The following is a 20,861-nucleotide window of genomic DNA, read 5'->3' on the forward strand; positions in this document are numbered from 1 at the left end:
TTTGTATGACATTTTAGAAAAACAGAACTCAGGGACAGAAAACACATCAGGCACCGGGAGTGAGGAGGGGCTGGGGGAGGGTAACAATGCAGCTAAAGAGGGAAGTATCTGTCTTACAGCAGCTGAGGGCTCCTTCCCGTGTGCATAAGCTTGTAAAAACTCATTGATGGGCTCTTTAAGAATAATTACGCTTATTATGTAAATTAAATATTAATGAGCCCGACTTTAAAGAAGAATAGATTCAGTCTGACGTGATGGCACATGCCTGTGAATCCAGCCCTGAGAGGCACAGGGGTTGCTGTGAGTCTGAGCCAGCCTGGGCTATCTAGTGATCACTCATGTAGAAAATAGAAACACGGAAAAGAAAACAAATGCATGAGCACCACAGTAAACAGACTAAAGCACAGATCCTTGGCATCACCCACTGTCTTCTCTGCATCTGGAGACAGGGAAAGAAAGAGAAACAACCCCATCGCTGCAGTTGAGAGGGAGACTCTAGAGGGCAGACATTTCTCCTGTTCATCACGGCCACATGATCTTACTTCTGCAAGACCACTCCAGAATGCGACTCAAGCTAAGTTCTTGGTTAGAAGAGGAAGTAGTTTGGTATTTGAGCATAGTGGTATTTGTGAGGGCAGGAAAGTGGGAGTGTGAGACGCACTGCCACGTGGCAGCAAGAAGTCATGTCGTCTGCGGGAACTGGGAGGTGTGGAAGAGAATGTGGAAGGGAATAAAAGTTCACAGGACAGAGTGGACCTGTATTGTCAGCAAGGGAGTCATTTTGCCAGAACAATAGCTTTGGGAAATCGTGTGGCCTACTCCTAAATGCAAACTGAGGAAGAAAAGGTAATAGAGTTGCTTCCTGGGATTTTGAAGTACCAGATGTTCAACACAGACTCCTGTAATTACGAAGCACTTTTTGTTATTTTTTTTTTCAGCTGATATTCTCTAGAAAGTTAAATTTCCCTATTTTGTTTTTAGGAAGCTTTCTTTCTTTGCAGTCCTACTGTGAGGTAGCTCAGGAGATCATCTTACCAACTATGCTAATAAAAATGAAACCACTGACCCAAATCATGCAATAATACAGAATTACAGGCTGCCATTTTGGAAGTAAAATTGGGTCTTGATTTGTTTCTCCTTCCTGTAGGTTCTGTTCTCCTTACCTTCTTCATGTCTCCCTTTCCGTCATGCCCTGCCTCGGTTGTACCAACTCTGTCTGCCAACTGATCAGTTTGGAAACTGATTTGTCATGCGCTGTTACTTTGGGATTCCCACCTCTTCCTTTTAAAATTACTTTCCCCCTTTCTTTGAACCCAGTTTTAACTGTGGCATCGAGTTACTGGGCAACTCTGCCGCCGTCATGCTGCTTCCGTCAGTCACAGACAGTCGCTTTGCTTCTTAGTATCTATTATAGGAACACTCCTAAAAGAGTTCTGGGATTGTCCTTCAACTGCATTCTTGTGCGTACTTTGACTTGGCGTGGCTGTACATGTCTACAAAATGCTATTGTTTGAGAATTCACTCATCATGCTCTTCAAACAACTACTTGCTTGGTTGGTTGGCTTTTCTTGTTTGTGTTTTGGAGATTTTGTGTGAAATGAACTGATCATTGAATAGACATTCTCTCTCATTGCCACTTTCTGATTAGTGTCTATGAACCACTGATAAAGGCTTCCAATACTGGAGGGTAACTGTAATTAACTGGGAAGCTGGCCCTCAAACTTTCTCCAGCCTCCTAGGTACAACATTGGTTTGTCGGAGTTTTTTCTTATATTGTTTTGTGTTGCATTGAGTTGTTATTATTGTTTTTTTTATTGTATGTGGTTTTCATTATTTTTCAGATTTTATATTTCCTTATCAGAAGTCAGAATGTTTTGGTTTTTTGTTGGGTTATAGAAACAGTAAATTGCATGTCATTTGATTGCCTAGTATTGTTGAATTACAATTATGGCATATACCATGTTATTATCTGATCTGAGGTAATAGCATCACTAGAAACATAATACTATTTTCTGTTCTACACTGAATTTTGCAACATCCCAGGTAAAAAGCATAGACTCATAAAATGAAAAGACCACTGGGAATGGTGGCACACAGGGCTTTGGGCTATCGGTGAGCTGGCCCTTGTCTGAGAACTATGAATGTCAGCAAATGACAAGAGGAACTCTGAATACATCCTAGTGGTTCAGCAGGGGAAGATGCTTGCTGTGGGAGCCTCACCCCTGAGCTCCCTCCCGAGAGCCATGTGAAAGAGGAAAGGGACACCACCTCTCCAGAGTTCTTTTCTGGCCTCCACGGCAGCACGGGGACATAGGCACACACACATGTACACATCACAGACACACACAACAGCAGCAACGATAACAGTAACAACCAAACTAAAGTTAAAGGTGAAATCAATACCAGCTCTTCTTATTTAACAAAATTTCCACTATTGTTACTGTTTTAAAGTCCCTAAAACTGAGCTTGAGCACATCTCACTTTTTTAAAGATATATTTATTATTTACACAGTATTCTGCCTGCAGGCCAGAGGAGGGCCTCAGATCTCAATATACATGGTTGTGAGACACCATGTGGTTGCTGGGAATTGAACTCAGGACCTTTGGAAGAACAGACAGTGCTCTCAACCCCTGAGCTCTCTCTCCAGCCCCCAAATCTCACTCTTTATTAGAGTTTGTTCACTTGCTTGGTAGCTATTCTCATTAGTTTCTAGATTGTTTCATTTTATATTAATTTTTATAATCTGTCTAGTTAAAAATGAGAGAGAAGGGATGCTGTTTACATAAAGACTCGGTTAATTTATGGTTGGACATGATGTGGAGACACACTTTAAAAATTTCAGTAACTTCTAGTTGCATTTAATGCTCATAATCAAATATTTATAGCAGCATATTTTATTTATCATGTCAAATAGGTAATATATGTTTCGGCAGTTTAGAATGATGATTTGCATAAACCTCATACACCCTTGTTCAAGTTAAGTAGAAGTAATTAGTTGCAAAATTGATTAAACGAAAATATTGGTCTTTAAAGAAAGCCTTTTATGCTTTTATGAATTATACATGCTGACTGTGACATTCCTCCCTCGTGTTCCAAGACAGATGTGTTCTGTGCTGACTTAGGCTGTAATTAGTAAACTTATGCAGAATAGTGTAAGTGCAGCCTCCCATAGGAAAAGAGAACAAATTGTCCTGTGCAAATTATGCTTTCGATTGTGTTTTCAAGATGACTATCGGTGTTCTGATATTAAATATTCAGAAATAATGATGCTCTTTTGAGGAACCCCCATCGTGTGTTCCACAATGGCTGGACTTCTGTACCCCCACCATTGGCCCACAGGGTTCTCTCTTCCCCATACCTTCACCAACACTTACCTTTGCTTGTTTTGATAACAGCCATTTGAACAGAGATAAAGTGGTTTCTCTGTATTTTAATTCACATTTCCCTTGTGGTTGGCTTTGTTGGGAGTTTAGTTTTATGGATATTTGCTGACTATTTGGATGCCATTTAAAAAAATGCATGAACAGGACATTTGCCTCTTTGATAATCAGGTTATTTTCTTGTTATAAAGTTATCTCCCCACCAAGTTCTGTATATATTGTGGATATCAATCATTTCTTTTATTGGGTAGATTTTTCTCTTCTCTGTAACCTTTTGTTATAGAGTGACAATTTAGTTTGATATAATCTCATTTGTTCTTCTCCTTTTAAATTTCATTTAAATGTCTTTTAAATTATGTCCAAAAACTCCCCAAAACCAAAATTAATCAAACAAAAAGCTCCTTCATAAATCAATGTTTATGTATTTTACCTATATTCTCAGAGTACTCTTGGAATCTTTGGAGTCTTTTGTTTGCTTTTGTTGTACAGGGATGGAACCCAGGGCATGGCATGACAGGACATGGCTGCATCCCTAAGCAACACTCCTAGACCCAGCTGTCACGCTTTACTGCCAGTCCTCCATTTGATTTTTACAAATCGTGTGAGCTGACACTTGAGGGTGTCTGTTGGTCCCATTTATTTTGGAGAATGTCCTTTTCTTATTGTGTGTCCTCGCCCCTTTGACAAAAATCAATAAATGAATGATCAGATTTTCCACTCTCTGTTCTGTTATTTTGATCAATGTCTCTATTTCCATGCTAGTGCCATGATGGGACTCTGGCTTTGTAACATGAAGTAAGGGATGTGACGGCTCCAGTTTTGTTCTTTTTGCTTGATTGCCTTTGACTGTTGTCTGTGTTGGTGATACTCTGTAAATTCTAGGATTGTTTTTTGAATATTTCTATGTAATGTGGCGTTAGGGTTATGGGAAACACATAGGCAGAGTGGGCTCTCGTGCGGAGGAAGTGTTCAGATGAAGACAGAGGGCTGGCTGCTGGAAATGGGGGTACACAGGCTACCATGACGGAGCCCGAATACCGAGAGCCCCTGAGTGACTGGCCTAGCGTCACTCTGTGTAGAGGAATGGGCAAGAATGTAGGCTTCCTTTTTTATTACTTTATTTTTATTAGCTCACTGAGAATCTCAGACAGTGGATCTTGATCGTATTTACCTCCTCTCTCTACGTCTTTCAGATTCAGCCCCTTTTGTTCTTATTCTCACTCCTTTAAATGAAATTTTATGTTGCTCATGTACTCTTGGGTGTGTGGCTATGAGCTAGACTGTAGTCCACCTAATCTTGGAGTAAACTTCCTCTACCTCTCCCGGTACCTAACGGAGCACAGGTTTCTGTCTGCCGTTTATTTTACTTGGAGGAGAGGGTACTATATTGAGATGTTGTCATATTTGTCCTTAGTGAATATTATTCAGGTTCAACTCAACAGTTACAGTGACCAAAGGGACCCCTGCCTATGTTAATGGAAAATCACTTTAGTCCAATAAAAAGCTTTTTTAAGGCTTTTGTCTTTCTTTTGAGGTTACAAAGTGTAGGTTAATAATCAAAACCAATATTCTCGTGTGCAGGGGTGGGCTGTGGGAGGGGAGAAGAAACTGTGAGTGGGATTTTAGTTCCTACCAATGGAAAAGATCTAAACAAAGAAAAGACAGTGGAAGCTCTAGGTAACCAGTCATAGCTTTCATAGCCCTGGGAACATGGAATGTTCTTCTATAGTTAACTCATTCAGGGCCCGATTTCAAGTAGAACATGCTTTGTGAGTCAGTGTTCTCCAGAAGAGCAAACCCAGCTAGACATTTAAACATTCTGAGAAAAAGCCAAGCTCATGTCCCTGGAGTAAATGGTTCAGAGGGTCCAGACCAGTACCCGGGAATGTGCATGCTGTAAATACTCCTGATGGTACTAACGGGCCTTCATATTCTGGGCAACTGTGCTGACATATTCTCCTTGCTTTAAAAGCTGTATGTCACACCCTCTACTGAAATGCTTTATACCCAGGCAATAGCAAATGGGCGATTTCAATTTTTCGTGACCTCATGATTTGATCTAGGAAGTGGGGGAACATTACCCATTGTTTTGCTGAGTTGGTTCTAGTTGTAAAAAGAAAAACTCAAGCAATTCCCTGAGGTTCTGTGAGGAAAGAAGGGTTCCCCTAAAGATGTGTACTCATTCTTCTCTCTCACCGTGCTAGCTCTTCTGTGCTATGTCTTTCCGTGTGCTCCTTCAAGCTTTTGGTTTTCCTTGGACTCCTAAGGAGCCCCAATTAGCCTTTCATCTCCATCTGCCACTAGCGATGTCTTGATTCCTGCTATTTCCCAGTTCATATCTTTTTAACGGGATGTCTACGGCCGGGTGTGGCAGCACACGCCTTTAATCTCAGCACTCAGCACTCAGGAGGCAGAGGTAGGGGTATCTCTCTGAGTTTGAAGTCAGTCCCCTCATTAAGAGAGAGAAATCTATTGGTCTCACTTGAACGTTGTGTACATCACACAGTCTTGGTACTCGGGGAACTGTGTGCCCTTGGATCAGTGTTCATCTTCTGCCCAAACAGAGGAGCTAAAAGCCATAGATTCACGTGATGTTAAGCATGGCTGCCTAAAGGGCAGTTCATGGGAGGGACTCTGAATGCTCCCTAGAAACAAGATATGTGATCAATATTGTCTGTATCTGTCTAACACATTTATCTCATAGAGTGATTTCAGGCTTAATTATGATGTGACAGTATTCTGAGAGACATAATTCCCTTCCCATATGACTTGTTAATTCCGTTTATATTAAAGCATAACCATGCATAGAAATGGTGTTTCATTCTGATAGAAGACCAAAATTAAATTACAAACATACTTCCCAATAGTTGAGGTTATTTAGAAAAATCTCCCTCTGACAGGCCCAAGTGAATAGCTCTCCAACTAATTGGCACTTATCCATCATGGATTTGTCTTATAGTATTCATACATTTATCAATTGCTTGTCATACTTTAAAATAATGATTCTTCTTTCAGACCTGTATACAATGAAATACGATTATATGTAATCCCCATGTTCTTCCTCCAATGTCTCTATGCCCTTTCCTACCTTCATATATGATCTTTAATAACCCACTGTTTCCAGTCAGTGCTGCCCACACTTGCCACACGTCCTGCTCTATCAGTAATACAGAGGTGTTGATGGGACCCTGAGCACACTATGAGTAAGCACCTTGAATACTGAGTAATCAAAGTTCAGTGGTAGAGAACTCATTTAATATATTGCTCCCCAGCACTACAGAAAAGTATTAAATATGCAGACTCGTAAAAAACTAGTAAAGCCATTTTTTTAAAATATCATAAAAAACCGGTCAGATCTATAGGCATTTAGGGCTTAGATGTTCAAGTGTTGAAAATATAAGCATGAAGTATAGGTCAGCACAAGTAACTAAAAGAAAACATCTCCAAAGTATTTACAGCTGATATTTATGAAGTTACCTGCATATACAAAGAGCCTCCAATATTAAACAGCTTCACTCCTAAATAAATGTTTTCAGGTCATATTGTATTGTGAATCTTAGTGTTAAAAATAGAAACAGGTAGGGGGAAGAATAAAAGGACCTGGAGGTGCTAGGAGCTTCGTGAGAAGACAAATTAACCCGGTGCAGAAGGGCTGGCGGAGACTGAAACGCCAACCAAGGACCACGCATGGACAGGCTCGCTACACATATGTAGCCAATGGGCAGCTCAGGTTTCATGTGGGTTCCCTAGTAAGGGGATCAGGGACAGTCTCTGAAATGGAGTCTGTCACCTGCTTTCTGATCACTTCGCCCCAGCCGGGCTACCTTGCCACAGGGGAAGCGGCTGCGCTCAGGCCTGATGGGGCTTGATGAGCTTGGGTGAGTTAGTGGAGGGTAACTCCCCTTTTATGAGGAATAGAAGACGGGGAGGGGAGGAGGGGTGGGGATTACAATCTGGGTGTAACGTGAATAAATTAAACAATTAATTAAAAATAGAAACGTGTCATTTTAATGTATGTGTGACTGTGATGTATACAAACATGTCATTTTTATGTATGTGTGACTGTGATGTATACAAACGTGTCGTTTTTATGTATGTGTGACTGTGATGTATACAAACGTCATTTTAATGTATGTGCGACTGTGATGTATACATATTGCATACGCCTATGTGTGCATGTAACGTGTGTGGGTGTGGCTGTACACATATGGCGTATGTGTGTATGCAGGTGGAGAGGCCGCATGAGGACATCAGAGGCTGGCCTCTGTAAGAATACTCTGTAAGTATTCTTTCTACTCTATTCCGTTGAGACAAGGTCTCTCCTGAACCCAGAGGCAGCCATTTTTCAGCTGGTCAGCAATGACCAGCAACTCCCGTCTCTGCCCTCCCAGTGGTTGGTTCACAAGTGCGCGGAGTAGTGCCCACTTCATTATGTCGGTGCGGGATTCTAAGTCAGGTCCTCCCTCCCGGGAAGCCAGTGCGCTGACCACTGAGTCATCTCCCCACTGCTGAGCTCTGTTGTCTTTGGAACTGCAAGCACTGGCCATGCCTCTGGGAATTTGTTTCACCTCCAGTGACTCCAAAGAGTATTTTGGGAAGATGAACCCAATGAATATATTTGTACCTTAAATCTCAGGCAGAAAATATGATTGAGAGAAATTAAGAAATATCTCCTAAATGTCAGAATTTAAATCCTATGAATAGACAAGTAATCATTTTGTCAGAAGCTCAGCACAGCAGCCATAAACCCAGCTCTGTTTCTCTTGAGGATTGTCATCATTCTGTGCTTGTATTATTGCAAAATGTTTCTTTATGGATTTCTGGTCACTGTTTCCTACACAACAAAAGCTACGTTCTAAACTATCATTCAATTACAATCTCAAGTAAACACATTCTATTAATGCCCAGTCTTCCTGGAAGGAGTTGGCATGTTTTGTCACCTAAAAAGATGGCTAGCCACAGCGATAAATAACTACAAGGCCTCAAAGTGCTCAGAATGCAAGGGCATTTCACCCTGCAGACACAGCATTGCAGCACAGAATGTTGGCGTGTGTCAGATGCCAACGCAGTGATGTGCAGCCCAGAGAGCGCGTGCACAAGGTAAGGCAGAGTCCCTAAAGACTGCGGGTTTCAGCTCATCTTCAAGGCTCATCAGAATCATAAAGTATTCCTGTGCAGCGACTGGCATGTGGAGAGTTCGCAGGAACTGTTGATGCATGCTGATTTTATTACTGCTAACATGCTAGCCTGAAGGAACAGAAAAAAAAATAGGTCTACATCTGAAGACACTGAGCTGCAGCAACACTATTTAAAGAAATAGGAGATAATAAGAAAGGTCTTTGTGGTTTAGATAGCTGAAGTTTAGATTCTGTTGAAATACTATGGGCTTGTCTTGGTTTTGGTTTGGATTTGTCTTCAGACAGGATCTCACATCACTTTTGAATTCGCCATATAGTTGAGGATCACCTTGAATTACCTAATCCTCCTCCCCTCTTCTCCCCAAGTGCTGTAACTGCAGGCATGGACCTCTGTGCCCGACAGACTGTATTTTGAAAAATCTCATTTAAGCAGAGTATAAGAAGTTTGTTCTAGTTTTGTACTAAGCTTTCTCAATGTAAATAAAAAATAATTCCATTTAATAAATTAAAGAAAATATTTTCTGGTCTAAAAACTCAACTCTCTTCACTTCAAGTGAAAAAAAAATTTCTTTGAGAACTGTTTGAGTTTTCAGATCCTCGAGCTAATTGGAAAGGAAAGAAATTAGCCGGCTTAGTGGTTCCCGAGGCGTAATTTGCCCAACCTGATTCATAGGAAAAGGTTTTTGTTTGCTTTTGTTCTGTTTGAGACAGGGTTTCTCTGTACAGCACTGGCTGTCCTGGAACTTGCTTTGTACCCCAGGCTGGTCTCGAACTTGCAGAGCTTTGCCTGCCTCTGCCTCCTGAGTGCTGGGATTAAAGCTGCGTCCCACCCCCCCCCCGCAGCATAAAACTGGTTTTTAATACACTACGTTATCTCTCACACTACCAATGTAAAAGGTAAACATGGAAAGCAGTGTGGAAGGTCCCCAGAAAGCTAGGTATAATGTGGTTCCTCTATACCATGGTTGGAGGCCTTCTACCAGAGAAATTCCCGTGCTCCTCTGCGCATGGAGAACTATTCACAGTAACGTCGACAGGCACCAACCAAGAGGTCCACGAGTTGGAATGCACCGCACCTGAAACATGGAAGATTATTCAGCAATAAAGAACCATTCACTCTTGTTATTTGAAAGAACGTGGAGAGACTTGAAAGTCGTTGTCCTGAGTAAAGTGACCCTGGCAAGGAAAGACAGAGGAGGCTCAACGGTGGCTAATGAGGTACAGAAAGGAGGGATGCGTCCTGCCATTTTACAGCACAGGAGGTCACAACTGCCTGTGCTCCACCAAGACCAGAAGAGGGGAGGTCAAAAGTGCCAACATGTTAAAACGACAAATGTTTAAGGAGATGGGAATCCTAAATATCCCGATTTGATTATTTCTTATTGAATCTATGGCATTATCACACTGTATACAAATACACACCTGTGTATCAGTTCAGAAGCATGTATATATTGGTATATATATACCAATACTTTCTTGGATTTTCTCCAACACTTTAGGTTTGCGTTCTTACAACTCCTTAAGTGTACTTAATATTAAACTCAAAGCATCATGGCTGTAACGCTGGAAGCTGAACTGACTGTGTGTTTGAAGCACTGCAGTATCTTTTTCCTTCCCATCAATATCCAGTTGCTACGTGAGATTGCGTGCACACTATCCTCGCAGCCACCGAGAGAGGGAATTTTAAAGATTAGCGCTTGCCTGCCCTTGTTACCCTCATGGTCTCACTGTCTGTCACTGGCTCAATCTCCTCGCTGTGGAAACGTGGTGAGGACAATGTGCTCTGAGTAAGCAGTTCTTTCCCTTTCTTAGCAGTTTATGCCTCACATCTGGGCCCTTCACAGGCTGGGTATCAGCACCCTGGCTAGCTGCTTCTGGGGGGTGAGCATCAGTTAGGTTTCCTGAGATAGCTTTGGTATTTTATTGTACCACTCTCAAGCTCTGGCAAAGCCGTTTGTTCCGCAAGCCTGTGTTAAGTCGTTTCTTTCAAAGCCATTTTCTTTTAAATACCCCTAAGTAACGAACTCATTATGATATTTTCAGCATGATTCCACCTCCCCCCCCCCCGAGACTTTGTAAAACCAAATTGCAGTAGAAAAATCGCCATGAGCATTATAGAACATGAGGGAATGTCACACCTTCAAAAGCACAGCAGCCACTCGTGGGGAGAAAAAGTCACATTGGAGTTTGCAAAAGAAAATGAGTGAAGCATCCTAGAGTGCAGGGATCACTGAGAGAGCCTTCACAGTCAGAATCTTGGGGTGAGCTGGGGAGATGGAGCAGAAGACCTGCAGCTTGGTTCCCAGGAAGCAGACCAAGGCTCCAGAGCAAAACTGGAGAGCTCTCTCTGTCATTCTTTCTTGCTAAGGTGATAAAGAATCTATACTTCTACTCAGTGCTAGTGGGCAGTTCCCACTTGTGTCTGTTAGCTTCTTGATCACTGATATGTTATTTTGAGATTTCATGAAAAATGTTTTTGTCTCTAGGCACTAAATTATTATTGTTATTATTATTATTATTATTATTATTATTATTATTATTATTGCTAAAATGGTCAAGTAGGAAGAAATAAAAAAGTTTAATTTGGGGGTAATGAATTCCTATTTTCATTCCAATTTGAAACCAACTAAAATTAAAGTAGAGAAAGGCCTTTATAAAAATGAAAGAGAACAAAAGAAAAGTAATTGGAGATTGATGTTTTAATGACATTTGAGATAAGGCATGTAATCAGGAGGAAAATTGGTAGCAGTAGGTGGAGCACAGCAGCCACGTGTAAGACTCCCCCACCACAGGGAAACCGAGCTTATGCATTTTGAGAGAAAATGCTTCCCAGCTTACAGAACTCTGTCAAACTGTCAATCAAATGGGAAGAAAAGAAAAAAATATTTTTAGCATTCAGGACACAGGATTTATGATTTATGTCCCATGCACTCTGTGTTGGAATGTACTAGAGGATGTGAACTTTAAAGCAAGACAAGGAAAACTGAGAAAGTCGTTGTGTCCAGAAACAGGGGACCCATAAGGAATGTAGACACTGGCAGCCTCAGGGTGGGGCCAGAAGAGCAACTCAATCAGATTTGGCCAGGAGAAAACAAACCCCAAGACACAGCACTGCAGAATGACAACGAGAACTATCGATCAGTATCTGGCAGATGTGATGGAATCCGTGGGCACTGTTTATAGATGTGGAGAAAATAGTAGTAAAATTGAGGTAATTGACACCCAGCTAACAGTGATAACAGCATGTAGGAATGGGACTGGGATCGCACACCATTCAACTATGCAATGAGTTAGATCCATGAGATCATAAAGGTGTGAAGATTTTTGTGGGCATAACATGAGCAGTCTATAATGGGACAGACATGTGAATACCTAAATTCTTACCCAACAAGAACACTTAGAGAGTTAAAGAGGCAGGATTGCTTATCCCAGTGGCATTGGGGTTCCGGAAGCAGAGGCACCACAGGCCCCCCAGGGCATCCTGAACCCCTGCACAGACAGAACTCTCTGCAGTTATCGATGCTCACCTGGTACCCTGTCACCCATCACTTCAGTGATCAATTCTAAGGACTGAGTTCCTGATTTTAGTAAACAGAGTTGCTTTTTTGTTGTTGTTAGTAAAACCTTAACTCTAGATCATTTGAGAGTTTTCTTTCCCCTTTCTTTTGTTAAACTACACTGAGTTTGCCACTCAGAAGCTGATAGAAGTGACATCATTCCCAAAGATCCTATTGTCAATGTCAATACCGAACTCCTAAAAGAGCCTCATGAGGAAAAACATCATTTGCAACAATCCCGAGGGATTGTGGACATAGAAGCAGCAGCACTAGCAAAGTAGGGTGTGTTCTATAATATACAACAGAAGTAATAAGTTAATTTTATCTTGAAACTCATAGGAGATGGAGAGGGAAAAGAGGAAGAATGAGAGTTGGGGGGAGAGAGGGAGAGGGAGAATCATTTAAATTAGTTGTTGGCTTTTTTCGTTTTCGTTTTCTTTTTTCTTCTTTTAGCATATATAACAGTGTTCACAATAAAAGCTACAGTCCTTTCAAGCTGTGCTGGATTGCTGCCTATGTGAGGAATCGCGTCTCTGGGGAAGGCCTGTGATTTCAAGAGCGTCTTTAAAAGACTCAATTTTCTTCTTGCTGAGTGTCAAGTGTAACAGAGAGACTTCTGTGCTTTGGGTACTATTATGGAAATGTTTCTGTTTATTGGGCTTTCTTATGTACTCTATTATAATTGGACAAATTCCATGTTGATTTTCTTTCTGTCGTTTTATTTTCCGTGTGCACGTTTCGCTAAAAATCTATTTTTATAAGATTTTCCTTCTCAGCTGGTGTATTTTTAAAGCCCGTTGGTACGTGGTTCTGCATTAATTAAATGTTCCAAGCCACTTGCTGTTCGTTTCCGTCCCCCACCCCCATTTGGATGGTGGCATGCAATCCTCCTCCTTGCCAAGAAGATGTTCTCAGGAGGGAGGAGCCTGTGGGAAGCGAGTAGACCTGAGGCCATAGAGACAGAGCAAGGAATCTGTGCCTCGCTGAAAGGGGCCTTTTAATAAAAGCTCATTTGCTTCTTCTGCCCAGGGAAGGAACAGTGACAGGGGAAGGAAGCTGGAGCTAGCCCTGGATCTGCAGACCTCAAAGAAGGAATTCCCATTATCAGCTTCCCGCCACACGCCGGGCTGTGTTTTAGCTACCTTCATTGACTCTTACTCAGCTCAGGGTCCAGTCTAAGCTCAGAGTCCAGTGTAAGCGACGGAGCCACCTGCTAGTGGCCTGGGTCCCTCCTGCCGCAGTCAGCAACCCTCTCAGATACGCTCCCAACCTGAGCGACAGAATTCTCGCTGGCGACTACCCTCCCAGGCGATTCTAGGTTCTATCAGTCTGACTACCCAGCAAGTCAGCTTCCACACCTCACCACTTTCCAAAGCTGTGCTGAAATTTTGCGCCTGTCTTCTTTCCTGTCCTCTTTGACCTTACCATTAGTTTATATATTCAACTCTTGTCGTATCAGTGGACTTCCAGCAGTGAACAAGCAATAGAGACTTCTAAAAAGTGATCCTACCACGGTTAATTTTAAGTCATAAATACCTTTTTGTCTGTTTTCTTCCTGCTCGATTTAAAAAAAATATACCGCGAATTTTCCGGTTCATCTTGCATCAGTACCTCTCAATAAACACCCTTTCCCAGGATCAGACTCCTCCAGTATGAGAGAGTCAATGTGTCCGTGGACTCCTAACGTTTCTACATTATCTAGCAATTCCTGGACGGCGGCTGAGCCCGGTCTTTTTGTGGGGTCGCTTACCCTTTCTAACGCTGCCATTGGCTAGATGCCAATCACCACAGACCATCTAGAAAACAGGTCTCCTTTCTGTGAAGCCATAGCGGGGAGAGTAGGAAGCCTGCCTCCCTCCCTCCGCGCGCCTGTATTCTTCCTGTACTGAGCATCCCTGGGAAGAGGGAATGGCATTGCTCCCATGGGGAGTATTGCGGGCGCTAGGCTGTACCAGATTCTTCACAAGTGTACAGTATCCACAGATGCTTCCGGAGTTACGTACACCCCTCTGACTTAGCAGCGCAGCACCTTAGGGATGCCCGTAGACCAGAAGCATCAAGGAACAGCACGGTTATAAAATCAGAGAAAGGAGAAGAGCACAGCGAGGAGGTGGAGACCGGGAAAAGATAGGCAAAGATGAGGTAGGGAAGAGAGAGAGTGAGAAACAGAGAGACAGAGACACAGAGAGAAATACACAGAAAAAGAGAGACTGAGTCAGAGGACTGAAAGAGAACCCTGTGGAGGCTTCTAGAGAAGGTTCCTCTGTAGAAGAGAAGAGGTGGGGCGGAAGAGGATGAAAAGAGGGAGGAAGGGGAGGAGGGTCCTTCAGGGAGAATAATAAGCGCCACAAACCTTCCCTCCCCCTCACTTCTGCTTCCTCTGATGCCCCTTGCTTTTGAATTAAGGTGTACCTCTCCCCAGGTCAGACTCCGAGTGTAAGGAGCATAATAGAGAGCCGCAGAGACACGGGGGACAAACGGGAGGAATTTAACGAAGTACAGATGAGCTGAGTGCTAAATGCGCTCTCTCAAGTCCAGGAGTAGGACATCTGGGATGTTAGCTGCTGCCTAGAGCTGCTGTAATGACTGTTCTGTATTCCCAGCCTGTCTCCTTGATTTGAGTAAATAACTCATTAGTGGGCAAAAGCCTCTCTGTTCATCAAGACACACAGCTTCAAATACATTTATTAGATTTTAGTATGCATTTATTTAAATCCTAATGGTTTTGAGCTGTTAACAGTGACTAGGTGGAAATGATTAGTTCTTTCTGTCCTAGTGTTAAATGGTTGTACAGATGTTAATTTTGTTTGTTTTGTCTCCAAGGAGAAGGAAGTGGATCTTGAAGGTCTTCCTAACTATCTATGGACTTAAAAGGGAATTCTTCTTTTACGGGTTGGGAATTAATGCCCGTTTCTGGGAACCGATAAGCTAACGTCCCTTGAAGCAGTGGTAGATACTTTACTAACCTGTCATATTCTTAGAAAAAAGCTGGGTACAATTTTAGACTTAGAAAAGCCCATTCATCATCACAGAGGCAGGTGCTTTGGGCTCGGGGTTCCGTGTATGATTCAACCACCTATGGTTTGAAAACAATGAGGAAATGCTGCATGTGAATCGGACATTCACAGGCTTTTCCTTCGGCCATTATGCCTTAAAGGATACAGTGTAGAATCTGCTTACACACTACTCAAATCGCATTAAGGATTATAAACAACCACAGGGAGGTTTTTGCACAGGATAGATGTATAGACTACACCAGTTTCTTAAAGATTAGAGTAGCCATAGATCTGGGTGTCTGCAGAGTCCTGACCACAATCTTCCACAAATAGTGAGAGATGATGACAGCACTCTCTTGTCAATAGGCTTATTTTGTCCCTTTAAATGGATGCTATTATCGTGTCTAAGTACATTTACAGCTAATGTAATCGAGCTAATCACATGCTGTTTTGTTATACACATTGACACATAAAATATGCTATTGATACACATTTATAAGCACATAGTGATACCGTTATGACAGCCAGGAAAAGGAGTGCACAGTTACATGTGTTTGGGCAGGGAAAGTACCTAAAATCTATCCCTTAATAAGAGCCTGGGACACAATACGTCGTCACATGTGGGCCCTACACTACAGTAGCAACCCATGGAGCCCACATCTTCGTGTCTTTGCTTTCTTCAGTGATTCAGGTTTTTAGGGATCTGTGTAGCCTGTAACGCATCACTTACTGATACTATGGCACCATGAAAGAAAGTGTCTGAGTGGCTTTAAATCTGCAGCTGCTGCTGCTTTGGTGAAACCCTTGGGTAGATACTGTCATTTTCTAATGTCTTCTCCTTGCTACTTTATGTTGCTTTAGTGTCCGGGGCGGGACTTCCTGCAGGGGCACCGTGACGTCGTGACGTGACAGCTCTGTGTGACTTCAAGCTCTCCTTCATGTGTCCACACTTAAAGTGAGCGTTAGACTCACTACTGAGTTTCTTTCAACTCTAACACTACTTCTTGGTTCTTAGAGAAGGATTTTCGACACAAATTCAGTTTGTTTTTTGCTTCTTGAAATTTAGGTTCACTTTACCAGAGTCGCTTCATTTATTAGCATAGTGCTCTTCTTATAATTTTATTGTAATAATTTTTTTAAACACCCAGTAGATAATTCTTGGTCATCTTTGTGGTATTCGGGCCAAAATGTGTCTTTCTTCTTGTTTTATTTTCTTGCAAAGAATTAACCTCCCCTGCTGTCCTGTCACCTATGACCCCATGACTCCTCTGACAAACGCCTCCTCAACACTTTGTTAGTGATGCACTTTTCTGCCTCTTCACATGTCTGCTAAATGTGTGACTCAGTGTCAGAACAAATGAGAATTTCAGTGTGTGTGTGTAAGGAATAAAATGTAGCTTGGTTTCTAAGTATGAACATGTATCTTGAGAGGTTTTATGAGATAGGTATTTTCGCAATTATACCTGGAAGCCTAGTTAAAAAAAAAAAGAGCATAAGCAGATAAAGATGATGATGATGATAAAATGATTCTACTAAGAGTGGAGAAGCTGAATAGTTTTTCCTCTGCGTGTATATCCTCATGTTTTTAACTTATTCATAAGTGCTTTATACATATGTGCATGCTCATTCAGTAATGACTTCAGCCAGAGGAAGCGTTTCCAGAAACTTGTGCTTAGACGTTTCTAAAGTGCCAAGTTCATATCCAGGTCATTTGTACTATTGCACTGTACTGGTTGTGTGTGGCTGTGTGACAAACCTCCAAATTTGGGGTCTTAAGATAGTAACCTTAATCATCTCAGAGTCTGTGTCAGTTAGGATTCTAGGCCTGTCTTAGTTTTGCTTCACATTTCAGATTCCTGTAAGAACTGAAACTCATGGTGCTGTGGGCAAAGCCAAGAGAAAACATTTTTTCAGCTTCACCTTGACTAAAAATCTGCTGTAGCAAACTAGCGTTGATTAATGTTTAGCACCGTATCAAATGCTAGAGGGGAATGATTTAAGTGAGGAAGATTTCTTTTGGTTTCTGGGTTTGGTATTTCTGTCTGTTTCTGTCACTTGTTAGAGTATCATGGAGGAGAGGGGTGCTGGTACAGATTGCTCACCTCCTGGCAGCCAGCTTTGCCTTTTGTATTTCTCCCTGTGTTGTACAATAGTCAAGGTGCCTTCAGAAGGCAACATGGCCAGCTCCAAGGAAGCAAAGTGATCAGAGACAGAATTCTGGTCCTGAAAATGTACTCTTGGGAAGGTGTCTTGCACACTTCTTGAATTTTTAACAAAACTGGCCTTGAATATGGTTCTCACACTGCATACCAACACTGCTAATATTTCTGATAATTTCTAATAATTACTTACATTGGAAAGATTGATTCTAATTATACAAAAAATGAAAATATCTCTGTATAATGACCTAGATGTAGTTACATAAACTGTTTCACTTTTTGTTACACATCTAGCCATTTCTATTTGGTTAGAAACAATCTGTTTCTCTTTTTTGGAAATAGACTAAGATGCTTAGTGAAGCAGCTGGAGAAAGGTGACGTCAACGTTGTGGACCTCAAGAAGAACATTGAATATGCAGCGTCAGTGCTGGAGGCTGTTTACATCGATGAGACGCGGTGAGTCTCGGCACCTCTCACCATTGTCTTCATTGCTCCTCCTCTCTTTCCTTTATCAACCCTCTTACAGCAATCTTTAGCATGGAACAAAAGTCAAAATCTCATTAAAATTTAAAGTCCATTTTCATGTAACTAATGAGCTGGAATATTTTTTTAATTACACTTTAGTCCAAGTACTTGAATATAATAAAACAGTCAAACAGTTAATTTGTTTAGAATAAATTTTTTGTTCCTTCATCTTCTCTGTTCTTAGACTTTTAAATATCAAGAGACATATGTAGGCTTAAACTAGTTTTCACCAATGTAAGAGCTGAGTTTGTTATTCAAATATTCAGAATTCAAAATCTCTTCTGAGAAAAGGGGTATGAGATCCATGAGTTGTATCTGTCAGAGCCTATGTAGAGGGCTTCTGAGGCTTAGCTCAGTATCCCACACCCCAAACTGGGCATCACAGTTGGCAGGAAGAGGAGGTGTGGACAGGGAGATTTGTTTGAGGCATGCTGTCAGCACAGTGCTGGGGCTCTCAGTCATGTCTCCTCCCTTTCCTCACAGGTATTTGTAAAGTCAAGTGTTTTGACCAGTAAAGTATCTCCCGGAACTCCAAACACACTGAGGCAGGTTCCTGATTTATCTCTCCAGAGAAGGGGACCAGGAAAGAGAGAGGCACCTCCGGATTCCGAGTTGAGAGCATCCAAGAGCACAGGTGTCTTCCAGAGTTCAGGTCAAAGGCGAAAGAGAATTAGGGAGAAGTTTCCTGATGTACCAAAGAGCATGGATAGATGGTGAGGTGAAGACGGGGAGGCCGTAGTGATAGAGTCAGGGCTGGAAAGCTATCAGTTTGGCCACGATGTCTGAGAAAATGAGGTTTATGATATACTGTTGGAATAATTATCTTTGAAGGACTTATGAAAGGCCCATTGTGAAGTAAGAGAGCGAGCATTTGGGAATTTGTGTAGATTGCAGTAACACAAATGGTCCATTAAGATCCTTATACATCCAAACACATCACTGAACTACCAGCAACAGTAGAGTGAGCAGAAAACAAGGAGTTTGGACATGCCACCAGGCCTGTCCCCTGCTCCTGCTCACCTAGGTCACGTCTGACCCGGGGGAAGGTGTTAAAGGAAACGTGGGATGAAGTGTTTATTTCTGTGTACTGGACTTCGCACATACTGTTATTAACTGGCAGTCAGTTCATATTGTTATCCATGGTCCAGGGCTGGGCTGGGCGGTTTGATTCTTGGCCTTTTATTCAAGCAGTTGAAATAAAAGTTTGTGCTTGCCTGCTATGGTATGAAGAAAGGGTTCGTGAAAGTCTTGTTGGCACCTTAGTCTCATGTTCTCATTTCCCCACAATAGCATGTATTCTCCAGTAACATTGTTTTTCATTCAGTCACTTTACAACCTGATCCCAGCGCCCTGTTCTTCTCCTCCCAGTCCCACCCTCACTCCCCACTCTCATCCTTCCTCTCCTTCTCAGAGAAGGGGAGCCCCCCTTTCATACAAACCCACCCAGGCACCTCAAGTCTCAGCAGAACTAAGCACATCTTTTCCCACTGAGGCCAGACAAGGCAGCCCAGCTAGGGGAAAGGGCTCCAAAGGCAGACAACAGAGTTAGAGACAGCCCCCGCTCTAATTGTTAGGGGACCCACATGATGACCAAGTGGCACATCTGTTACATATGTGTAGGGGTCTAGGTCCAGCCCATGCATGCTTTTTGGTTGGTGGTTCAGTCTCTGTGAGCCTCCATGGGCCCAGGTTAGTTTACTCTGTAGGCCTTCTTGTGATGTCCTTGACCCCTCTGACCCTCTCAGTCCTTCTCCCCAACTCTTCCACAAGAATCCTTGAGCTCTGTGTGTTGTTTGGCTTGTTGGTCACTTCATCTGTTTCCATCAGCTGCTGGGTGAAGCCTCTCAGAAGACAGTTATGTTAGGATTATGTCTGCAAGGATAACTGAGTGTCATTGGTAGTGTCAGGGGTTGGCTCTCTCCCATGGGTAGGGTCTCAAGTTGGGCCAGTCATTGGTTGGCCCTTCCCTCGGTCTCTGCTACATGTTTATCTCTACATTTCTTGTAGGTAGGACAAGCCTTCAGGTTGAAGGCTTTTTGGTGTCCCTCTCCTTCCACTGTAAGTCCCACCTGGCTACAGGAGGTGCTAACTTCAGGCTCCGTGTCCTCTGCTGCTAGAAGTCTCAGCTAGGATCACCCCCACAGACTCCCAGGAACCTCCACTGTCCCAGAGGCGCCTCCCACAATTTTCATTCTCTCTCCCTGCTCCCCCACTCTCCACACACCTGTTCCCTACCCCCCATTCCTCTCCCTGCCCCTTCTCCCACCCAGATCCCTCCCTCCGTCTATTTCACATGTCTATTTTATTTTTTCTTCTGAGGGAGATTCAAGTACCCTCCCTTGGTCCTTCCTTGTTACTTAGCTTCTTTGGGTCTGTGGATTGTAGCATGGTTATCCTCTACTTTATGGCTAATATCCCACTTACAAGTTAGAACATATTATGAGTGTCTTTCTGGGTCCTGGGTTACTTCACTCAGGATGAAATTTTCTAGTTCCACCCATTTACCTGAAAATTTCATGGTGTCCTTGTTTTTAATAGCTAAGTAGTATTTGGTTGTGTAAATGTACCACATTTTCTTTATTCATTCTTTAGTTGATTGTTTCCAATTTCTGGATATTAAGAATAAAGCTGCTATGAACATAGCCGATCAAGTGTCCTTGTGTAGGTGGGGCATCTTTTGGGTATATGTCCAGGAGTGGTATAGCTGGGTCTAGAGGTAGAGCTATTCCCAATATTCTGAGAAAGTGCCAAGTGGATTCCGCAGTGGTTGTACAAGTTTGCACTCCCAACAGCAATAGAGGAGGGTTCCCCTTTCTCCACATCCTCACCAACAGGTGCTGTCCCTTGAGTTTCTTATTTTGACCATTCTGAATGTTGTAAAATGGAATTTCACAGTTGTCTGGGTTTGCATGTCTCTGATGACTAAGGTCATTAAAATTTCTTTAAGTCCTTCTTGGCTATTAGAGATCCCTGTGTTGAGATTTCTGTTTAGTTCTGTACCCCATTTTTTTCCTTTTTCCTTTTTTTTTATTATTGTCATTTATTACAATTTATTAACTTTTTATCCCAGCTGTAGCCCCCTCCCTTAATCCCTCCCAATAACGC

The 20,861-nt window shown here is 42.4% G+C and overlaps 1 protein-coding gene across 4 annotated transcripts in view; it reads left to right on the plus strand.

The window, feature by feature from the left end:
* The window catches only part of Pde1a (phosphodiesterase 1A), a 256,931-nt gene that overhangs the window by 148,652 nt on the left and 87,418 nt on the right, over positions 1 to 20,861 (plus strand). For all 4 annotated transcript variants that reach the window (XM_060390390.1, XM_060390391.1, XM_060390392.1 and 1 more), the window contains one exon: positions 17,574 to 17,687. In XM_060390390.1, coding sequence (XP_060246373.1) covers positions 17,574 to 17,687 — 114 coding nt within the window. The remainder of the gene's footprint in view (positions 1 to 17,573; positions 17,688 to 20,861) is intronic.

This window comes from Meriones unguiculatus, chromosome 8, assembly GCF_030254825.1.
Source record: "Meriones unguiculatus strain TT.TT164.6M chromosome 8, Bangor_MerUng_6.1, whole genome shotgun sequence".
NCBI lineage: Eukaryota > Metazoa > Chordata > Mammalia > Rodentia > Muridae > Meriones > Meriones unguiculatus.